Source organism: Halichoerus grypus, chromosome 13, assembly GCF_964656455.1.
Source record: "Halichoerus grypus chromosome 13, mHalGry1.hap1.1, whole genome shotgun sequence".
In the NCBI taxonomy this organism is placed as follows: domain Eukaryota; kingdom Metazoa; phylum Chordata; class Mammalia; order Carnivora; family Phocidae; genus Halichoerus; species Halichoerus grypus.
The window spans coordinates 14,139,170-14,162,228 of record NC_135724.1 but is presented as its reverse complement, the minus strand read 5'-3'; the positions used below and the strand labels follow the sequence as shown (position 1 = coordinate 14,162,228).

The window sequence follows — 23,059 nt, the reverse complement described above, 5'->3', positions numbered from 1 at the left end:
TTTCCTAATCTAGGTAGAGAAACTCCTAATTGCACTTTTTCACTGAACTAAATAACCTTCTCCAAACCCAATTTAAGATGTTGCTAACTGTACACTCATTGTAATTAAATGTGAATCCATAACCATTAAAACTGTATTACATACTTGAGTACTTTTTACATTTCATCACTGGAAAATTTTTTTTTAGCATTTGTAGTGATTAAGTAGGTAATTAGAAAAGGTCAGTATCATTTGGTTTATGATCTTTTTCTGACTGAAAAAAATGGCCACATAATGTTATCAAAACTACTAAGGTACCATGTAGGAAAGCAAAGATAACACCAGTCCAAAGGAGAATGCTTCTTTTGTTCTCAACAGTGAATAAGCACAAGAAAATAAGAGATGATTCTGTAAATCATTTAGAAGATTTTATAAGAAAAGTGAATTTTTATGTTTTATTTTGTATATAATCTATCAAAAAGATAAAGATAGAACATAATGTACATTCAAAATCACATTTCCTCTTAAAGTTTAAATATATACATCATCTTCATAATTAGGACACTTAATAATTCAGGAGAGGTTCTGTAGTAGAATAGAATTTTCTGTAAGGATAAAACGTTGATAAAACATTCATTCTAAAAATTTTTAAGCCAGAGTACATATATCCAGCAATGGGAATTCCTTTCAAATGGAGAAGCAACACTATGTCATTTTGTTTGTGTCTTTTTGTCTCATACTTTTAAATGTTAATATTTTAAACATTTTAATATTAATTTTTATTTTGATATTTTAATGTTAGTATTTTAAAATAATGTTTTTAAACATTGTGGTCAAAGCTGGAGTTAACAAAAATTAGAATAAAAATACACATCACATCATGACAAACATGCTGGCCAACTGTGGAAATTTTCAGGCCAACCTTGAAAATACCCTTAAGTCTGGGCTCTAATTCCCTGCTTTTGGGGTCTGGTTTGCTCAGAGGATGCTTGGATGCCCAAGACTAAGTTTAAATTCTAGATTACTGGTGCAAATATAGAGGTCAACAAGATGTGCAACATGACCCTCGCTGCCTATGAACGTGAACCAGCCCAATATTTGAGTGGTTTTATTTTAAAGTGCTTTAAACTCGCCTAAGAGCTCTACCTCTGATGTTTTCTACAATGGTAAGAATCCATTTTACTTCCAGCTTGTGAGGAGGCAGTTAAAGGAAGAAACCATGGTACATGTGAATAATATCCACCTCTGTGTGTACACATTACTAGCCTGGATTTAATTACAAAGTTCCATTTATCTAGGTTTACATGATAGCTACGAAAGGAAGGGCAAAAATGTGTGGGGAAAGAAAACATGTACATTTCCTTGTGAAACATGAAGATACACTGGAATCTCAGATGATGAGACAAATTCAAAATATACATTACTCCTGGCATAGTACCATCAACATTAATTATTCTATTTGTAGTCCAGATTTTTCTTATTTATAAAGGATACATACACAAAGAAGGGAACAAGGTAAATACTACCTCAAGGCAAAAAAGATGAAGTCAAAAGAGAAAGGCAAAATAAAAAGGACGTTTATATGCAACATTTGTGCTGCTATAAATGAAGTGGGAGGGCTCAGAGATTGGAGGGTATTATAAATATCTTTTATGATTTATGCTACAGAAATCTAATGCACTTTAAATACAAATTAAACTGTCAATGAAGTGTAAAATAAGACAGCAAGGTGTGTTACTTACTCTCTTAGCACAGCATACCATATTGGCATTGGCAACAAACAATATACGTAGTAAGTCCAGGGACAGTCTTGAATCAGAAGGAAAAATGCTACTAAAACACTGATAGCTATAAAACTACATGGCAGGAGGTGGCTTGGTTTCTGAAAATCAAACAGAACATTGAAACACTTCTAAATTCATGCTGATAGGTTTTTAAAAGAGATTTTACAAAGTGGAGGGACATATTACTACTTTCTTTCAATGGTTCCACACAACTACCTGATTAACTGAAGAACTGCATTTAAAAAAAATGCTGTCATTGGAGAAGTATCAGTACAGAGGAAAAGGTTGGGTATCCTGGCATTGTTGCAATTAGGCAATTCTCAATTTAAAAGTGACTATGTTCCTCAAGTTTGTCTGCAATTAACTTGTTTGGAACTCTGAACATATTTCTCCTTAGTAACAATCTTATAAATGTTGATTGAGCTCCCTGACCAGCTCACAAAAGCCCATTTAATGCACAATAAACCGTGGGACTTAATCTTCATTTGGAGCAATGCTTCTATCTATTCAAACTCCAACTTGACATGCTGCCCACGCTCCTCTCTCCATTGCCCAACCACAGTGTGTTCATTCGGTCATATCTTCTCTTCTCAACCGCCTGCCAAACGAGAAAGGAGTTCCTCAATGTAAGCCACGAGTGATGGCCTCCATGGGCTGGGGAGGCCCATGGGTGCTCTGGGCCAGGAGTAATGAAGCAAGCTTCAGGTACAGACATTCCAGTAATTGGAAAAAGAACACACCTATGGAAAGCTGTGATGCTAAGAACAGCACCGGAGGAAAAACCCAGGAATGGAGGGGCAATTTGGCATTCTCTTTCGTCTGTCCCTTGTTTTGTCTCTGTTTTCCCCTTGCTTTGCTAGCCAAAGCTAAATAAGGTGAGAATTAAGAATTACTGGAGTAGAGGAATTGCAGGGGAGGGAGATAAGAGATTTTTTTTCCTCTTTATAATTCCTCTTTACAGGCATAAAATGTCACCAGAAAGGAAGTAAGAAACAAGGATAAACTAGGACATAGTTGTAAAAAGGAAGGTGAAACACAGCAATGTGATTAAGAGTTTAGAACTACACAGAGCAGAACTCAAATTCTGGCTCAGTCACTTGATCTAGGTACAACCATATACAACCATGAGCAAAGTACAAAACTGTAGTGAGACTTAATTTCATCCCATTTATAAAATGAGAATAATAATCCATATCTACTTATCAAGGTTGGTAATGTTTAAATTAGATTATGTAGAGCTTAACAAAATGCCTGGAATGTCATTAATGCCTAGTAAACAACAGCTGCTGTTATTACTGTCATTTTTACTCTCTCCTCTCCTACTTCTTTGCATTAGTCCCAGCAGGCACTACAGAAACCTGTAAGTGAGCAGCACTGGGAATGGAGATGTGTGAGACAGCAAGGGAGGTCCCACAGCAAGGCACAAATCTCAAATAAATGTGGATAGCTGGAGTCTATAAGCTGAAGGTGGCCAAGACACATATTAAGAGGTGAGACTGGTTTCACATCATTTTGAGACTAGTAAAATAATAACAAAAGAAGTTGAAAAGAGTAAAAAATTCCAGGGATTTTCTGGAGTCAGTATAATATGGTGTAATAATCTAATCCTTTGATACCTAAAATAGACACTACCAATGGCATCCACCTGTAGGAAAGGAAATCATGAAGAATTCAGTTCAGCTGAAGTAGAAGATTGAATGGCTTTTAAATAATAAGAGTCGGGGGCATTTTCTACTTTATCATAAGTTGACTCCCCACCACCCCCTGGCCCCTCCAAAAACACCTGATGATAACGAGCCATGCTGGTGCCTTACGGTCACTCCTTCATCCAACAAGCACAGATTAAGCTGCACACTCTATGCTGTGCGCCATACTAGGTGCTGGCCTTCAAGGAGTTCAAACCATACAGGTCGAGATGGAAATCATGAGACTTGGTTTAAGGGGTTAATATTTTGGGATTTTTATTAGGTAATAAGAAAATAAAGGAAAGCATGTGGCAAAATAAGGATATTTAGTTCTAAAGCAAGTAACATCTGAACTGGCAAAAAAGCAGAGGAGAAGAGTATGTAGAAGTTACATGCAGAACACAATTAAGAGGAGCCGTAGCAAATTACATTTCAAGAAAAGAAGACATTCACTGCCTGTAATGGTGATAAATTAGAACTGACCTGTATAATTTGGGTGTCATGTAGAAGGGACTTAAGTTTTGGAATCAGACCTAAATTTAATTCCAGTGCTGTCCTTCTAGTTGCTTGTCAATTTGACTAACCCATTTAGCTTGTCTAAAGCTCTGTTTCCTCATCTGGCAATGAGGATAATATTTGTTGTAAGCCCATCGCTCCCTCCCCTGCAGGCCCTCTATAGTCTGGCCGTATCAGTGGCTCACAGCTCTTGCAAGAAGCCATGCTACCTCTCTCCTCATCTGGCACAGGCTGCTCACTCTGTGCACTGCCTTCCTTTTTTCTATTGCGCTATTCACCCTTTAAGCCTTCACTTTGTGGGCGCCTGGGTGGCTCAGTCGGTTAAGCGTCTACCTTTAGCTCAGGTCATGATATCAGGGTCCTGGGATCGAGTCCCGCACAGGTCTCCCGGCTCAGCGGGAAGTCTGCTTCTCCCTCCCTCTCCCTTTGCTGCCCACCCCACCCCGCTAGTGCATGCACGCTCTCTCTCTCTCAAATAAATAAAATCCTAAAAAAAACCAAAAAGACCTCACTTTGGCAACAGCCTCCCCTGTGAAGCCTCCCTACAGCCCAACTGCAAGCATCTCATTCTAATACATGCACAGCTGAGCTTCATCTGACCTCCTAACTGCTCTCCATGCCTCCCTTCAGTTAAGGCTATGGACCATTGGCATTTTATTCTTCCTTCAGAACTGTTCAGATTGCGTCACTTCACTAGGTTATAAACTCTCACTGAAGAGGAATCAGAATGTTTTTGCAAACAGAACCAAAGGGTTCAAAATATTTTTGATAACCTCAACTGTAACAGTCAGTTTTGTTTGTCAACTTGGCTAGGTTACCATCCCCAGTTCTTCAAACACTGATCTAGGTGTTGCTGTGAACATATCTTGTAGGTGTGATTAAAGTCCGTAATCAGCTGACTTTAAGTAAGGGAGATTATCCTATGTAATTGGGGTGGGCCTGCTTCAATCCGTTGAAAATCTTTAAGAGCACAATGGTGGCTTCCCAGCAGAAGAAAGTGCAACTCCTGAGTGTGGCTTCAGCTCCCGCCGGCCAGCTCCAGTGTGGTCCTCTTGAGGGCCTGACCCCTGGATTTAGGACTTGCCAACTAGCCCCCACAATCACATAAGCCAATTCCTTACACAAAATCTCCTAATATATATATCCCACTCGTTCTTTCACTCTGTTTGAACTCTAACGAATGCACCAACACTTCAGTAATGGTTTAAAATCTATAGTCCACCATCTGAGGCCTTTGATTATTTCAGCCTAATCTACACTGTTGGTATAATCTTTTATTAGTCCCTTGAACAAACCTTCCACATTCTGCGCAAATTGAACTATTTATTTTGAAAGCAGTATGGTGTAGAAAGAGCCTGAATTTAAGCATCAGAAAATATTAGTTATTTCATACCAGTGTGTCCTTGAAGAAAACATGTCTCTCTGAGCCTAAATTCCCCCATCTCTATTTATGAGAATCTCAACTACCAAAGTTAGAGTAGTGTTAAGCTTAATTGAATAACACATGTAAAGCACCCAGGATAGTCCTGGCATAGTGGGGCTCAATAAATACTACTCATTATCCCAGCATACTCATACATTTTCCCAACTCTGCCTCTGTTTATATCATTCAATTTGCTTCAATTCTCATCTTCTCCCTATTGTTGTTAAATTTCCACCAAGACTTACTTTTCCTGTTATCATCACCCTTGCTGAAGTAAGTTCCCCTCTATTTAAAATAGGACAGTCTTTGTATCACAATGTATATTAAAGTTGTTCAATGTTAAAGCTGTCTTTTGCAATGTCGTGTAGTATAGTGACCTACATCTGATAAGGTCATTATGTGTGTACATCTCTTACCTACTTTGCTTACTTCCAGTCTCCTTGAGGGCAGAATCTGGATTTTCTATTTTTTTGGAAAGCCTAGGCAGTAGCTAGCATTATACTGTACACTCAATTAAACATTCACTGCATTATCAGATGAATGAATACAGGAGAACTATCAGCCATGAAATCGTGTGGATTCATCGATCTAAAGACTTCATAACTTTTCTCAACAACCTGAATATCAAGATAAACATGAAAAGGCAGTGTTTGGCCCAAGACTGTTCTGGATTCAAATCTCAATTCTTCCACATCCTAGCTCAGTGGCCTTTTGCAAAATACTTAAACAGCTTTGATTTCCTCTTTTGTAAAACAAAATTATAATGCCTACTTCCAGCATTGTTAGCACTTTAAAATGACAAATTCCAAATACCCAGCAGAATGCCATTGCTAAAACACGGTTGGTTCTGTTTCTTTTGCTACCATGTCAAAAATTATTCCTGTCCTCGTCAATTTTACATACAAATAATGAAAATTTCTTGAGGGAAATTATTTAAGATGCACTAAAGCATTATAAAAAACTGGCATAAACACTACTGTTCTTCCTTCCCTCATTACAGAAAAATAAAATATAAAATTGGAAAAAGTTACTACTAGAAATGTTTGCAGACTGTTAGTATTAATAATACATCATCCAGATATATTACTTTGTAGAGGATTTGGACACGGTAATAATCATTAGAATGAAGTAAAGGAAATGGAAATGGCACATTTTCCCTAATAAATGATAATTAGCAATATATTTTAAAAGAGTAAAGTGTTTTAATGTAGTAAAACCATATATGTACTTTCATATTTACTCAGTTAATATGAAGTACTATTAAAGCTTTTTGGGTTTTTTTCTTTTCATTGAAAGTACAGTAAACTAGGGACTAATTCTTAAAATGAGGATAAACAAAAAGCTCTGAGAATTTGCATTAAGAATTTCAGAAAGTTGAAAGAGGATAAGAATAGTTCCAGAAAAGCACATACATTATTTTAAAAGGGACATTTTGAGTAAGGATTTTATCGCTTTCTAGCTCCTAAACTTTTAATATCAGATAAAGTTAAATATATTGCTTTGAAGTAGTTTTCTGACCTCCTGTAATAGAAAGATATGGGATGCTTATAACATGCTAAATAATTATTAAAGGGAATAGAAAATCACCAGTTAATGCCATAGGAGGATTTAAATTGTAAGTTATCTTTATAGCCCTCTTAAGTTATGGGGCCATTATTATTAATATACCCTTTCCCCAACCAGAGAAATAAAGATAACTGAGAAAAAAAGACTCAATACGACAAAAGCAAATGAAAGGTAAGAGTTAGCTTAGTACGACTTGCACATTGTATGAACTCATTACAGCTGATTTGATTCAATTTCTTTCCCCGGTCCTAGTGATTTTACACCATTATCTGAATCTTCATTATCTTTTCTGAACATACCTTAACTTCTTTGCTGACACCTCTAGTAATGGAATGAGACTTGATGATCAACAAAGAAGCGTAAGATGTCCATCCCACAAAACCGAGAACAACATTGATACCCAAGAAGAATCTGTCGTAAGTGTGATAATAGGACAAGCCTTTCAATGCAAGATGAATCAGCTCCTTGCAAAGGGAGACCTATGGAGAAAGGAAAATGTAACTTGCCACATGGGAAGAATCAGAAAACCTAAGTTTTAAAGGCAGGAAAATTGTTAAAATTAGAGTGCAAACTGTAAATGATGGATCAAGAACAGATTTTAATTATTCAAGGATCTTCTTGCAAAGTACAAGAAAAATTCCTGAATAGAATGAATTTTGAATCTTGATAAGGAAGGGCATTTTAAATGTAAAGTACGATATGTGTAGTGATTTAAAATGATTCACTCTGTGGAAATACCTACAGATGACATACAAAAGAAAGAACTGAAGTCTCTCTAATATTGATCCCAAATAGCAGAGATATCCACATCTGTATCATTTTTTATTTTCTCATAGCAGATTAACCATGTCAGTTATAAAGCATCATTAAAACAGAAAAACAATAGCTCACTGTTTTAAAACCATAACAAAAACAAGCATTAGAAATGCATGGTATTTTGCTTAGGCAATTTGAGAAACTGAAAATAGAATTCTCTCCTTCTTTAAAATTATGACCATTTAACAAAAAGAAAATTAATGGAAAACCTAGTGGGGTAGTTGCTGAGATCTGAAGCTTCAGTATGAATCATTAGACTTCTGATAGTGTGTAGATAATGTCAAATGTACAAATATGCCATGTCCTAAAATGTTATGGGTTATAGGGTTACAGAAAATTGGAATATACTTTCTCATTATAGAAAATGGCAATTGTTCATTTCCAATGCTAACCTAAAAAAGTTTACCCCTGATAATATCTGACATAACAGAAGCATGTCCATGGCTAAAGCAGCTACTTAGAAAATTCAATCCTTCTTTAATGGTTTAGGAGAGCTCCCTGGCCTACCCACTTTGCTCTCCATTGTGTATCTTTGCCCTCCCCACACCCAAAATGACAACCAGTTATTTATGTAGATAACGCCTGCATACTTACTGCTTCATCATACTTTCTCTGTTTTATATATGATCTTGCTTTTCTTAAAATGTTTAGCTGTTTAGATTCAGAAAGCAACCTACAAAAGAAAAGGTTAGGTTTAAAATGTTTCCTCATTTCAGTGATATTTTCTTTCTTTTTTCTTAATTGAAAAATAAAAGGATGGTGAAAGTTGAGAAAATAAAGAAATAAAACTAAACAAGAGAGAAACCTAAAGCTAATTGTATTATTGCTCATTATCTGAACTCTCCCCAAAAATAGCTTTAGTTAAATTTGGTTTTCTTGACTCAGAGTTTCAACTCCAAACTCCACTTATCAGAGTCATATGATCCATCATTTTGAAGAAATGGAATACTCTAGTTAACAAAGAAATTCTGACTAAATCAATGTAATTAATGGAACAGCAAATTAGTGGTGTGAGTTTCACCACTCAGCAGTCTTGTGCTCATCTGCACACAACAGACAAGGCAAATCCATTATGGCTCTTTGTTCCCCTGAGCTAGACAGGCCTGAGAATTGTCAAAAACTCCAGGCAATCAAAACCAACAATCAAAGTCCAGTGAATAATTTGAACCTCTTTGCCATTCTTATACTACACCATGTACCTTTTCTGGTTCCCTTACCTTTCATTTCTCTTTCTGTCATTTCCTTGTCCTTATTTTTACCACATTACATTTCTTAAACCTGGTTGTGAGTACAAAGATTTTTGCCATATTCTCCAATCTTTTCAGCATGTTTGAAGAGGGATATATATGAAAGTTGTATGAGAAACTGCAACTTTGCCTCCAGGGAAAAAGACTGTAAGACTAGAACTCAGGAGAGGTAACATTTTATTATTGCTTGTATAATTTTTATTGTGTATATACATTACTGTTTCATTCATATTTTCCTAATGAGGTTTTTTGTTTTTTAAGAAAATAATTAAAACATTAAAGTTTAACCACAGTTTCTGGCTATGATGGAAAAGCTTGGATATATCAACGCTCCCATCAGGAACAACTAGAAAGCCTGACAAAATAAAATTAAAAATCACTTTGAAGGTGCTGAAGAGCCGCTGAGACCATCAAGAATTGAAGAGTTAAGATCCTAGAGAGAAGCAAACCAGAGTAGTCCAGCATTCTACAAACTGTAACCCTTAAGAGCATCTGCCATTCTTAGTGTTGGCAAAAGGCCGAGAACTTGGGCATACAGCTGGTGCCAGGAGGTAGAGAATCCAATAGAGCCTCTGGCAATCCCATAAGGCTGCAGAGATAAAAAAATAAAATTTGTGGCTGCCAATGCAGCCAGGACTTGAGGACCCAAAAGAGGAGACAAATAGAATGATATACAATTTTCATTCTGGATTTTAAAAAAAGACAGGAATGAAAAGCTATGTGGAATTACTTACACTAATTTAATACAGTCTCTGAGGTGAAGTCTTATGGAACTTTTATAAGCGAGAACTCCTTTTCTAGTCTATGTGGAGAACTCAGGTAAAGAAACAAAGGACACGTCCTGGTGAGAAGGGGAATGAGGCGGACACCCAGAGAATTCTTCAGCTGTGTAGGACAAGAGGACAAGAAGCTTCGAAGAAAGCCCCTCAAAAGGAGGACAAACGTTTTGGCAGTCTCAAGATATAGAAGAGAAGAGCCACCATGGAAGGGCTCTGGGTAACACACACTTTCCACTGAGATCCCTGGGAGGCTACACTCCAAGAGCAGACACAAACCAGAGGTAAGAGAAGACGACATATGCAACACAGCGTTGAGTCAGCTACCACTCTGTGCCTGTCAGAAGATAAGATGAAACCTCTCTGGTCAATGAGATAATCCAGACCTTCCAAAACTTTTAACATACAATGATAAGCATTCATCCAAAAACCACCAGACTCAACAACAGGACCAAATGAAAAAAGACAGCAGAAGCACACTCACAAATGAGGTGGTTATTGGTGGTGTTACCACGTATGCTTTAAAATAATTGTGGTTAATATATTCAATAATAAAAAGAAAGATCGAAAACTATACCAAAGAACTGGAATCTATTTTAAAAATGAATTGAAATGGAAATTCTACAACTGAAAAAAAATGTAATAACTGAGACTCAGAACTCAGCGACAGCCAACTGGACAAAGTAGGAGAGAGAGTTGGTGTATTAGGATAGGTCAGTAGAAAATGTCCTGCCTGAACTTTGAAGAGCAGAAAGAATGAAAAATACCGAAAAGACTATTAAAAAACCCCCAAACAATATACAAGTCGTTGTGAACAGCCCTAATATTTATACATGTAAACAGAATCCCGGAGAGGGAGGGAGAATTTGGCGGAAGTAATATTTGATGATAATGGTGACAGCATGTTTCTACATAGTAATTTGTATGAAAAAGTTTTTCTTTATTGACTAAATTTTTTTATATTGAAAACATCAAATTTTAAAAGAATCTATTACTAGCATGTTATGCTTCAGTAAAAAGAAAAAGAGGATGAGTATTAATTGTGCACATTTCTTTGCTGTGATTGCTACTATTCCATCTTTTTTCAGTTATTTGAACACTGTAGAAGAAAGTAAACCATGCTTTAGGATTATTAAGAATTTTATCATCAATTATTCAGGATGACTAGTGTTTGGAGGAGAAAATCTTAAAATGCTGCATTTTGAAGTATTTTATCTTCCATATCTTCTCAAATTTTTATTACAAAAATATTTTGCTTGCACTTATACACGATATTTTAGAGATAGCTAGTGATATTTAGCCTATTCCTTTTTAGAACATCTATTTACATTAAAGGAAAAATATTTCAAGAAAATAAAGACAGAGAAGGGATAAGTTATTTCTAGAATAATCTGTGTTCCTTTACACTGACCATTGATACAGAATCTTATTTTCATCTTTTTAGTCATAACTGAGTAAACAAACATTTTCTATGTATGTATGTGATATATAAAAGTTACATTTTTAATTTTAATTTTATTTTTTTACGATTTTATTTATTTATTTGACAGAGAGAGACACTGCGAGAGAGGGAACATAAGCAGGGGGAATGGAAGAGGGAGAAGCAGGTTTACCGCAGAGCAGGGAGCCTGATGTGAGGCTTGATCCCAGGACCCTAGGATCATGACCTGAGCCCGAGGCAGACGCTTAACAGCTGAGCCACCCAGGTGCCCCAAAAGTTACTTTCTTTTTAAAACAAGAATTTCAATTTTGAAGGAGAAAACTGCATTTCTAGTAAATAATTAGTAAGTCAGATGGGTGAAGTGGTAGAAAGATTCACATTGAAATCAGTATTTAAATTTGGTCTAAGGGAGGAACTTTAATCCATATCAGCTAAAAGAAACAAATATATTAAAAAGAACCAAAGTAGCTTTTGCCATTTTGGTAGAAAATATATTAAAATATTTTGTTAAAATTTAACTGCCCTGAGTTTATATAGTGACTTTTAAGTAAAAGAGAATAGCTACTTTTGCTTCTACTGGCAAGGTATAGTATTTCCTTCCCACTTTCATTTTCTTCTGAAATACTCCTTAAGAGACCTTTCTTGTTGTCATTTCATGTAATTTTTTTTCCTTTAAAGTTATTCTGACCTTACTTTGTCCTCTATAGTACACAGTTTTCAAATACAAAGTGTATCTCCTCCTTTTTAAGGTACTTTTACAAAGGCAAAACTTTTATGCTTCTCCTAGTCATGTAGCGCCACCTGCTGGTCACCCCTTGGCACAGCACAAGGTTTCGTTAAGTTCTACTTGTCAGATATTTCATGACTTTTATTCTTTCTTAGAGGTCTTTAAGATATAAAAGATAAAATCTACTTAATTTTTAAAGAACAGGATAATATAGGATATGCAATTACCATACGGATCCACTGGACTCTTTTACAAGTGTAAAGATATGTTAAAGGATCTTAGCAATTAATTTTTCTCACATCTTGAAACATTTGCTATTTCATCACCCCAGGAATTATTACATTATTCATAAATTATTCATGCTAGACAAGACTAAATAAGACAATGGAAGAATGGTGGAGAGATATCATTAAACTAAAATCTAGTGATGCTGGTGAAATTGATCATGTTAAGTAAAATCTGAAGACTATGACTTCAGATGTCAATATCCTAGATAAATTTTCTCAAACTTAAGAACTGATGAGTGAATCATACATTTCTAAGAAGAAAAAGGAAATATGTTACTTATTCAAGAGGGAATGGCTTCACTGAACAATTGTTTGTAACAAGAACTTTAACTGTTTTGCAAAAAGGATCTGTGACAAGTATTCTTTCATCTATTATGATGTTTATATGCCAACATTTACTTGATATAGTTTCTAAGTGGATAATGCTAACATTAAGTGTATATATAAAGGTGAATGGAAGAAAACGGATGGTGTAAACCTGAGGAAATTCATTGGATTAGAGAAAAATAGAGAGTCCCTTGTACTCAGATGGTAAATGGCAATAACTGTTTTTTCCTGGTATACTGAACATATGTAATAAAAAAAAGATACTAATCATAACAGAAATAAAATATCCAGGAATAAAATAATGAAAAATGTATATTATAGGGAAAACTATAAAAGTTTACTTAAGGACGTAACGGAGAATATAAATAAGTAAATGTTGGATAGTAATACTGTCAATCCTCACCAAATTACTTCCTAAATATAGTATAATAACCAAAGAATTTTTCAAATAACTCAAGACACTAATTCTAATATTTATATGGAAGAATACATTTCTTTATTGATGCCCATTATTTTTATGATCTCATTTGATCATTTGTGCCAGTGATTAAAATACCTATATATTTTTGTTCTTTTTAAAAATATGTGCTTTATCAAAGTACTATATGCACATAATTTTAAAAAATCAGAAACAGTACAGAGGGCATAATGACAGCCAACAAACCCCTGCCCCACCCATCTCATCTCTCAGTTCCCCAACCCAGAGACAAAAACTTTTACACCTATTTTCAGTTATTCTGGTAGTTACCTCCATGTTTCTTAATAATATGCTTTTACTACTATTTCTTGACTGGATGACCTGAGGCATTTTCTGTGGACTCCTCACTGACTCTGCCTGTTTCTGCTGTCTCCTCCCCACTCAATACGGTTATATTATTATTTTTACCTCTTCTGTTGGCTACATTGGCTGAGCAGGGAGCCCAATGTGGGGCTCAATCCCAGGACCCGGAGACCAGGACCTGAGCAAAGGCAGACACTTAACTGACTGAGCCACCCAGGTGCCCCTGGTCACTTTAAGTAAGCTCTACCTCCAACGTGGGGCTCGAATTCACGACCCCTAGAACAAGAGTCACATGCTCTACCAACTAAGCAAGCCAGGTGCCCCTACGTTGGTCACTTTAATAAGGTAATACCTACACCTCTGTCTTACTTTCTCAACTATATCCACAATTTCCACATTCTATTTTATGAGGACAATAGCACCACTACTATTCCACTTATATTTCTTTCCTCCTCTGCCTTCCAACCTGTAACCTTGTACACTGTCAAGATGGGGAACATTTACATTCTAGTCTGTAATCACAATTAAGTCTTCCTTGCTTTGTCTGAGGTTTGACTCTAAAAGCTGAAAACCAGTATTTACTTTATTATGATTATTTAAATACTGTTCACTTACTAGCTAAGTTTTATGCTATGATTAGATTCTTGTCTGTTTCATTGAAGCTTTGATCTATGTGCCACTGTTAAATGAATTCTCTTTCTCATACTCCCAGCAGCTGTTCGAAATCACCTTACATATTATATTAGGTTGCTTCATGTTTGAAGCATGCTTTCTTGTACGGTTGGAAATGTTTTCTTTTCCCTGAAGTTTCCACTTGCCCTTGTTTCAGGGGATGAAGAAATGTACACCATCCATGTGTGCCATTGTGTTTCCTCCAGCTTCTTATTCAATGCATATATTAAAATTCATTTCATGTGGCTATTCTAATTTGGAGGGTTTGTCTCCCAGTTGAACTATTCTTGTACAATGTATTATTCTATAAATTTATAGTTGCATTTCTCTTTTTTAAAATATGCATCTTGTACTCTTTCTCATTTTGTAAAGTGTGTGCTTTTTGTTTTATGGATACCATAGCTTCTCAGATATTTCTGAGAATTTTAACATTTTTAGGTTCTTTTCTGTTCCTTAAATTATTTCCTCAGGAGTCAATTCTTCATTTAACCTTAGGCACTTTTTGGTCATATTGCAGGCTTTTGACAAATGGTGATTTTTCAGCCAGACAAGTCTGCAGGCAGGGCTGGTAGCTTTGCTCCGGAGTGGGTGAGCCACTAGGGAGGAGTCAAGCATGCTGCAGGGCCCCCAGATGACATGAGGCTGGCAGTGGCTCTGCAGGCAGATGTTGAGCATCGAAGCACAGTAAGTTCATGGTCAGCCAGCAGGTAAGTGGAAGAAGGAAGGCAGTGTGCACCTGAGCCCTTTGCAGAAGAGTACCTCTTCCCTGACCAGTCCTTTTAGAGTGGCTGGTCTAAAGTAACCCATAGTCTCGCTTTCAATGTCCTGTGTATTTGCTTCATACCAGGAATTGATAATATATTTCTTATTCATTTATTTATTTTATTATGCTCTGACTGTACCGCTACACTATGAACAGATGCATCGGTTATGTATACGAGATAATGTGGGGCAAGTTCCAATCAGTGAAGACTTGGCTTTATAAGCACATGGGATAATCTTACAATTAGGGACACCCTTCAAACGTAATTCTACCTTTAATGTATATCATATAATATTTAGGGTAATTAATTTCATATGATCATAAGTTGCAAAACCCTAATTTTTCTTGGTTTTTGATCTTCTATTCACACAAATACACACACACAAAGTCAGGGATGGAACCACATTATTTAGAGGCTAATGCAATATGTAAGCCTTTCTAAGTTTATGGGTACCTCACTAGCGCTACAGAAGCTGTCGAAAATAATTCCAATGAAGTCATTCAAATGCATCCCTAACACCCGTATTTCAAAGAGTTTCTATGTATTTTGGTCAAGACCAAAATCCTTCCTAATTAAATGTGAATCCTTGCTAGTTGAAAATGACCCTTGAGGAGGAGGAATAAAGGGGGCTGAATAAACCAGCCCACAGCAGAAGTGCGGAGCCAGGGCTGTGACTCATATCTCCCCTCTCCTGATTCAAGGAAAACAGATCTAGGAAAGCAAAATCCTGCTGCCCACCAAAGTCTGCTCTCCTCCTTACCCACCCAATAGTTGTCAAGGTCTCCCAGAATTGTATCATGGGCCTTTTCTTGTCACTTTCTAAGTTCTCCTAGAGCCTCCTACACGTCCAACAGTTAACACCACCATCTTATCTTATGCTGATGCCTCCAAATCTACACAACCAACTCCCATCTCTATATTGAGATCCAAGTCCCTAACTTGTTACACTAATTTTATTTCTAGCTAACTTCCAACTAATTCTAACTAATTAATTGGTACCTTCAGATGTAAGCTAAACTCAGAAACATTCATCCTTGACCCTCAAACTATCTCTTCTTTCTTTCTACGAGCCATAATGGTACCACCACCTCCCGATCAACCAAGCCAAGAGTCCCTACACCTTCCCAGGCAGGCCCTGTTCAATGGTCTCCTTAATGTCTCCCACATCTCTCTGTGCCCCTTTATCTCCTTTATCAACCATTCAAAAGCATCTGGCAACTGGCCCATTATTTACAAAAACAATAGAAGAGGCTTTTGTTTTGGAGTTTACATTACTATAAACAAAAAAGACAAAGTTTCTAAGTAATCTACCCTGCCAGTCCTCAAACTCATTAAAAAATTCCTTCCTACAAGTTAATAAAAACATGAGACTTACTTAAATGGTGTAAAAAAAAACGGTAAAGTAGCTTCTTTTTTCTGAGTCATTTTCACCTGGAACGAGACAGGAAAATATTTTATTATATTATAAGTGAGAAAAAAAAAAATCAGTTTCATTTTGAAATACAAACATACATTAAAATGTCTCTTTGGGGATAGTTTATTACTTTCAAACTAAATGGAATTTTATGTTACTATATTATTCCATAAATATTTAAACAGAAATTTCAGATTATCATACTATCACAATAAGCTGAGAATTAATCACATCAAGCTTGCAAAATAACATACTGTAATGTAATTAAACAATACTTCTTTTACTCTTAGAAAACAAAATAAGTCAAGCTGCATTAATAGTATTAAGAATAACAAAGTTTCAGTTAAATGGTCACCTCTTTAGCTTAGTTTAAACATATGGTAATGTACATGAAAAACCAAGAAATGTTGCAATCTCTAATACTACTTCTGTGGGGGCAAATTCCAATCAATAAAGAGTTGGTGTGTAGTCTTTATAAGCATATGTGGTAGTCTTAAAATTAGAGACACTTCTCAAAGGTAATTCTACACCTCAAACTGATTCATGGAACGTGCACTTCAAAAATGTTAAACTTTATGACACTAGTCAAATATACAAAATTTAAAGATAATAAACTACAGAAAATAATTTCTTAAAACACAAAATCAAATATTTTCACTTATATTTGATTTTAAAGTTGTAGTAGTATCCATTTTTGTGTGTATCATATTTTACCTTGAATTGTTCAAGAATCTGCATTGCATTTGTAAACATGCTCTCTGCTTTGAAGAGATCAGTGTTGTTAAGATAATCTATAGGAAGGATACCCTGTAAATAATAAACACTGGTTTAATATTAGTATTAATATTATTAGCATACTATTATTAGTATTAATAGCTCAGGCTGTTCTTATAAAACAAAACATACTTACAAAGGAAGCACTAGAGATATTTAGATGAACAAATTACTGAAATAATTAAGCAAAATATCTTTTTAAAAATTGTAACTGAAAAACGTTCTATTATTTTTTCTACAAAGTAGATACAATAAAGTAAATAAAGCAAAAGAGATGAAATAGGTTCAATAAAACCTAGAATCTATTGAAAGACTACTGTGTGCTAGGCAGTGAACGAAATGCTTTGCACACATAAAAAATCACTATGGTGGGTCCCAACCAGTATACCTAAAAAGAAAAAAAAAAAGGCATAATAAGAAAATTGAGAGTATACTGGGCACAATAAGAGTAAAGACTGTTCTGTGAAACTTTTGTCTCAGTTATACACATACACACATACTTATGACTATAAGGGTCATTTTCTCAGAGTTCTGAGTTAGATGACATAATTTCTTAGAAATTTGATTTGAAGAGCTAGTAAGAATGGCTGGTTGGAAAATATATATTTTGGCTTTTCAGCATCCAGTTCCCTCCCATTCTTAACAGCATTACCATTCTATGTTTAGAAATCTACCCCACTATGGAATTTAAGAAACAAAACAGATGAACATAGGGGAAGGGAAGGGAAAAATAAAGTAAGATAAAAACAGAGAGAGAGGCAAACCGTAAGAGACTCTTGACTATAGAGAACTATAGAGAACAAACTGAGGGTTGCCGGATGGGCGGGGGCTGGGTTAAATGGGTGATGGGCACTAAGGAGGGCACTCTCGATGAGCACTGGATGGTATATGTAAGTGATGACTCATCACTAAATTCTACTCCTGAAAGTAATACTACACCATATGTTAACTAACTTGAATTTAAATAAAATCTTGGCAGAAAAAAAAAGAAATCTCCCCCACTGGATATAATATAGTAGGTTTCTAATGGAGCCCCACCTTCCTTTACTGAAGGGTAGACAATTAACCTAGGCTAGCCCACTCAAATGGTAAGCACTGGAATTTGACTCTTGAGAGTCAAGGAATAAAAAGTACAACAGGTATAATACTCTTCTCCCCTAGTGTAGGTGCCCTGGGCACAACTGTTTGGTTCTTTCTTCCAAGTCTCTGGTGCTCTCTTAGTTCCTGTTCATTTCTAAGTCTGGTTTTTGAGCACCCCTTTGATTCAACAACCCAGCAATATCTTTTTAATAAATTCCTTTTAAATGGATTAAGTTTCTGCTGCTTCCAATAAAAATTATTTATATATTTTTACCACTTATAACTGAAATACAAAGATAAATCTGTACACATTTTAAAAAATAAAAAATTTTAAAGAAAAGCTGTTAGACTAGTGCTCCATGTTGTAGGTTATAATACACACAGTTATGAGACATTATTGTATACTTAGAGAGGAAAATACAGTTTTAAATGTAACCGAAGATTATTCAGAAAGACATAAAAAAGTAAATTTTACTGTACACTAACTTTTTTTTTTCCTGAGAGCTGATAAGAAAATTTTACTCCTTACCACTGAATTAAGGGGAAAGGGAACTCCAATAAGAGAAGCCATCAATGGTGCAACATCAGCCTACAAGCAGAAAAGTTCAATTCTAATAAGTCTACAGACATCAATAAGAATATTAAATAATTTAATGCAACTATATTTTGGACTATAATCATGATGTTCATTATATTCCATTACCTTGAAACATTTAATATACAATAGATATCGACTCTAAAAATATCATTTGTTACAGCTGCATTAATGTATAAAAAAATAAATTTGAAAGAGCCCCAAAAAGGTTACCTACCCTGGTGGCTAAGAACTTGACTACTTTATATAATAGTTTTTCAGTATTATGAAAAGGATGCCTTAACTAGATAGAAAGTAAATAGCAATAGAGGGCTCTAACTGGAGAAATGTATTCATTAACTAAAGAAGTATATACCAGAAGGTTTGGCCAGCCAGTGAAGTCCAGGAAAGATATAACCCCCCTAGTTTCCTGGAAAGTTGTTTTTGCCCCCACTTCCATTTCCCCAGCTCCCCACCACTCCTCAGCCCGCTCCAAGTTCCTTTTTGACCCTTCACCATCCCATTGACCACTCTCCCTTGGAGAGCTAACATCCTCTGTTTTTCGACATCTGACTGTTTTTATATTAGTCCTTATAATTTTTCAGGCAGTAAAGTGCTTAGATGTCGGAATACCCAGTTCCAAATCCTTGCCTGCAATCTCTCAGACCTTGGGCAGGTTACTTAACCTCCCCCAATGCCTTGGTTTCCTTATCATTTATTTACTTATTTCCTTATCATTCATTTATTTTAAAAACTCTCCCTTAACAGAGTTATGGCATAATTAAATGAGATTAAATTTATGAAGTACCTGGCACATAATAATCGTGCAATAAATGGTAGCTACAAATGCTGTTGTGGTTATTTTAATTACTTGGCCTCTCAGCAGCACTGTGTAGCCCACTCCCTTCTCGGCTTCTGTAACACCGCACTCCACGGAGTGTCTTCAATTTCACTGTGGCTCTTTTCCAGATACCATCTCTACTGCCCCATTTAAAGTTGGAGCTTGGTCCCAGGCTCTCAACGCTTCTCACTCTTTACCATCTGGACTCTCTTTACAAAGTAGCATCCCACAGAAAATTGGAAAACTCCAATGGCCTCTAATTGCCTTCTCCCTTTTCCCCAGAGTCCACTGTTGGCCTCCTCTAATGCTGCAGCCAGAGAAGTCCTTTCCCCAAAAGACAGATTATACCACTCTCCATGCTTCAAATACTTCAAGGGCTTCCCCAAGCTTTAGGATTAAGACCACAGGCCCAAAAGGCCCTGCAGGGTCTAGCACCTACCCAGACATCATACTACGGTCTCAGTTGCTCTGTGCTGTGACCCTTTCATATACCATTATCCTCTTCCCAGAGCTCTGTGTACATGATGCTGCCTCTGCCTGGAAAGGGAGAGGGAGGATCATGTGCCTCGGAGCTCCTCCTCCTTCTCCAGTCTCAGCTCAATCCTCAGTGTCTGGGGAAGACTTTGTTGACCATGCCGTCTACCAGATACATCCACTCCACGCTCTCCTGGCTTCACAGTCCTCTTTTGTAGCACTTAGCACAGCTGTAATTTTACATTTATTTGTATAATAATTTGGTTACTCTGTTCTCACCCCCACACTGTAAGCTTCCCAGGGCAGGCATTTTGTCTGCTTTGACTCATCATTATATCCCTTATACATGTTGAATGCTAATGTCTACACAATGTTCAAACATACTGTAGACACATAACAATGTTGGTGGAAGGAATGAATAAAGAAATTCTCATCTAATGTAGATTTGAAGTAGGAGCATTCAGAGAGCAATAGCTGAATCTATATTTAGTTTTAAATTATAATCCAGTCTGGCTATAAGTAAAACATTTTTTTTTTTAAAGATTTTATTTATTTATTTGACAGAGAGAGACACAACGAAAGAGGGAACACAAGCAGAGGGAGTGCGAGAGGGAGAAGCGGGCTTCCCGCTGAGCAGGGAGCCTGATGCGGGGCTCGATCCCAGAACCCTGGGATCATGACCTGACCGGAAGGCAGACGCTTAACGACTGAGCCACTCAGGCACCCCTAAGTAAAACATGTTTTATGATCTTCAAGATATTCCCTATTCCTCTGACAGTGATTTTTATTGCAAAATTAATTAAGTTGCTATTCTAATTTTATATATTTTCATTTATTTGGGTGATATGCAGCCATCCTGAGAGAAAAGACCACTCTTAATATGCTGACAGAGAACAGGCTTCTGCAATCACAGGCCTGAAAATGAGCTCCTGGACCTTGGTTTATCCACTACAATAAGAAATACCGGCTTGTGAGGTGACCTGGAGAAGGTAAAATAGTCCTACCACCTTGAAGGCCATATACGAATAATGCCATGCCTTTTACAAATAGTGAAGATGGCTGTTTACATAGCATATCTTCAACAATGAAAATTCCATGCTTCCTATTCATACATAATGTTACCAGTCTAACTTGATTAAGTTGGCCATGCATTTTCCTGTAATCTAAGGTTTCTAGCTAAGTAATCTATATTTTGTCATCTTTTTTCCATTGCATTTGTAAGCATCCTGGCTAGAATTAAAGATAAAATATGTGTTAATAAAAAAGAAATGGTAACTCATACTACAGGGGAAAAATCCATAATAGGGTTTTATTATTTATTAGCTCTGTGCTTAAAGCAACTAAGCAAAGCAACCATGACAAGAAATCACAGAAATTGAACAGGCATGCAGATTTCTAATTCTTTAATTAGCCAATGTTATTTGGAGGGAGTCTTCTTTCAGTTTTACTTGAAGCTTTTTTTATTTTGCCAGAAGAAAGATTAGTTAAAATATTTGCACTAGAAGGATTTCCCTTGGTAATTGAAATGTTTTGAAAAATCCTTTATCATCCTTATTTTTAATATTGTTTTTCACTTTTTTTTTTTTGGTCTAAACTTCTTATAGGAGATAAAATTAAATTTGAAAGTGATTAAATTGAACTGAATACCTGATGGATATCTTGCCTTTTCCAGTTCTCTAATTTCCATTCTGAAACACAGATACAAGAGCTGATGTTAAGATTAAAAATAAATAATAGTTTCATTATTAAGAGAGATCAAGGCATAATGTCAAACGAAAGTATTGGGAAAATCTATTTTAAGCCAACTATGAATAAAAAGGGCACTTAAACAGGCACAGCTATATATTTTTAAAACTAGAATTTTAAAGGAATAGCTTTAAAATAAATATTAGTGTTTTCTGTGATGATTTATTAAACTTTCAAAATGCTCATTTGCAGACAATTGTTTCAAAACATCAAAAGGCCAAGGAAGGGAAGATCAAGTAAAAGGCACAATGATAACAGCTGTCAGCATGACTACAACTAATGACAGTCCTGCTCCAGGGAGTAATTAAGGCAATTGATAGTCTGCTAGGCAACCTAACCCTTTCTTTTTTCTCTAAAGGCAGTTGCTTGCAAAATACTTAAAATTGTAGCTGTGATGTTCCCACTGTCACTAATCCCAAATGTTAAAATACTATAGTGAGTTACTATTAAAATCACCTTCAGAGATACCTCATTCCCCTATTTTTCTACATATAAATTCAGAAATTTCATTAAACAGTTATCAAAACAAATGATGAGAGACCATGTCTTGATTTAATGATTTTCAGATATATTACCAAAAGGGTTCTAAGATATTTTTTATGATGAAATTTCCTTTAATAAGCTAGTAAAGTTTAAAAATATGTTCCTGGTTCTACTAGTCAGCTACTAAAAATTCACACTAATCACCTGATGAGGAAAGAATGCACATTCCCTTTCTCTATAACTTATGATTCCTAATATTCATATAAGAAAAAAGTATATTCCTTCTGTAGTGATTTTTGAAGTTAAGTCATTCTAAACCATTAATTCACTGAGAAATCAAGTGCCAAAATAAAGTTTTATCTCCTAAGTACAAACATACTATTTAACCTAGTTTCTATTAGGCCCAATCTAATCCATTTATCACAGAGCATAGGAATATAAAATGGCAAAGCTGCTTTAGAAAACAGTGTGGCAGTCTGCAAGAAATTAAACATAGAGTTATATATGACCCACTTATTCCATCCCTAGGTATCTACCCAAGAGAAATGAAAACATATATCTACACAAAAAATTTTTACACAAATGTTCATAGCAGTACTATCATAATAGCCAAATATGGAAACAACCCAAATGTCCATAAGATGATTGAATAAATAAAATATGGTCTATACATACAATAGAATATTATTCAGCTATAAAAAAACTACTTATACATGCTACAATACAGATGAACCTTGAAAAAATTATGCCAAGTGGACGAAGTCAGACACAAAGACCAGACAGTGAGTAATTCCACTTTTTTGAAATGTCCAGAATAAGCAGATCCAGAGAGAGAAAGTAGAGTAATGGTTGCCAGGTGATAGGGAGAGGGAGAAATAAGGT

General features: G+C 35.8%; 1 protein-coding gene across 11 annotated transcripts in view; it reads right to left on the bottom strand.

The window, feature by feature from the left end:
• Nucleotides 1-23,059, bottom strand: part of PIGN (phosphatidylinositol glycan anchor biosynthesis class N) — a 105,935-nt gene that overhangs the window by 50,868 nt on the left and 32,008 nt on the right. For 10 of the 11 annotated variants that reach the window (XM_078060211.1, XM_078060220.1, XM_078060212.1 and 7 more), the window contains 7 exons: nt 21,596-21,636; nt 18,589-18,648; nt 16,920-17,012; nt 16,167-16,222; nt 8,364-8,442; nt 7,253-7,432; nt 1,722-1,861 (listed from right to left, as the gene is read on the bottom strand). In XM_078060211.1, the coding sequence (XP_077916337.1) occupies nt 1,722-1,861; nt 7,253-7,432; nt 8,364-8,442; nt 16,167-16,222; nt 16,920-17,012; nt 18,589-18,648; nt 21,596-21,636 (649 nt within the window). The remainder of the gene's footprint in view (nt 1-1,721; nt 1,862-7,252; nt 7,433-8,363; nt 8,443-16,166; nt 16,223-16,919; nt 17,013-18,588; nt 18,649-21,595; nt 21,637-23,059) is intronic. The other variant, XM_078060221.1, reaches the window with a different exon arrangement.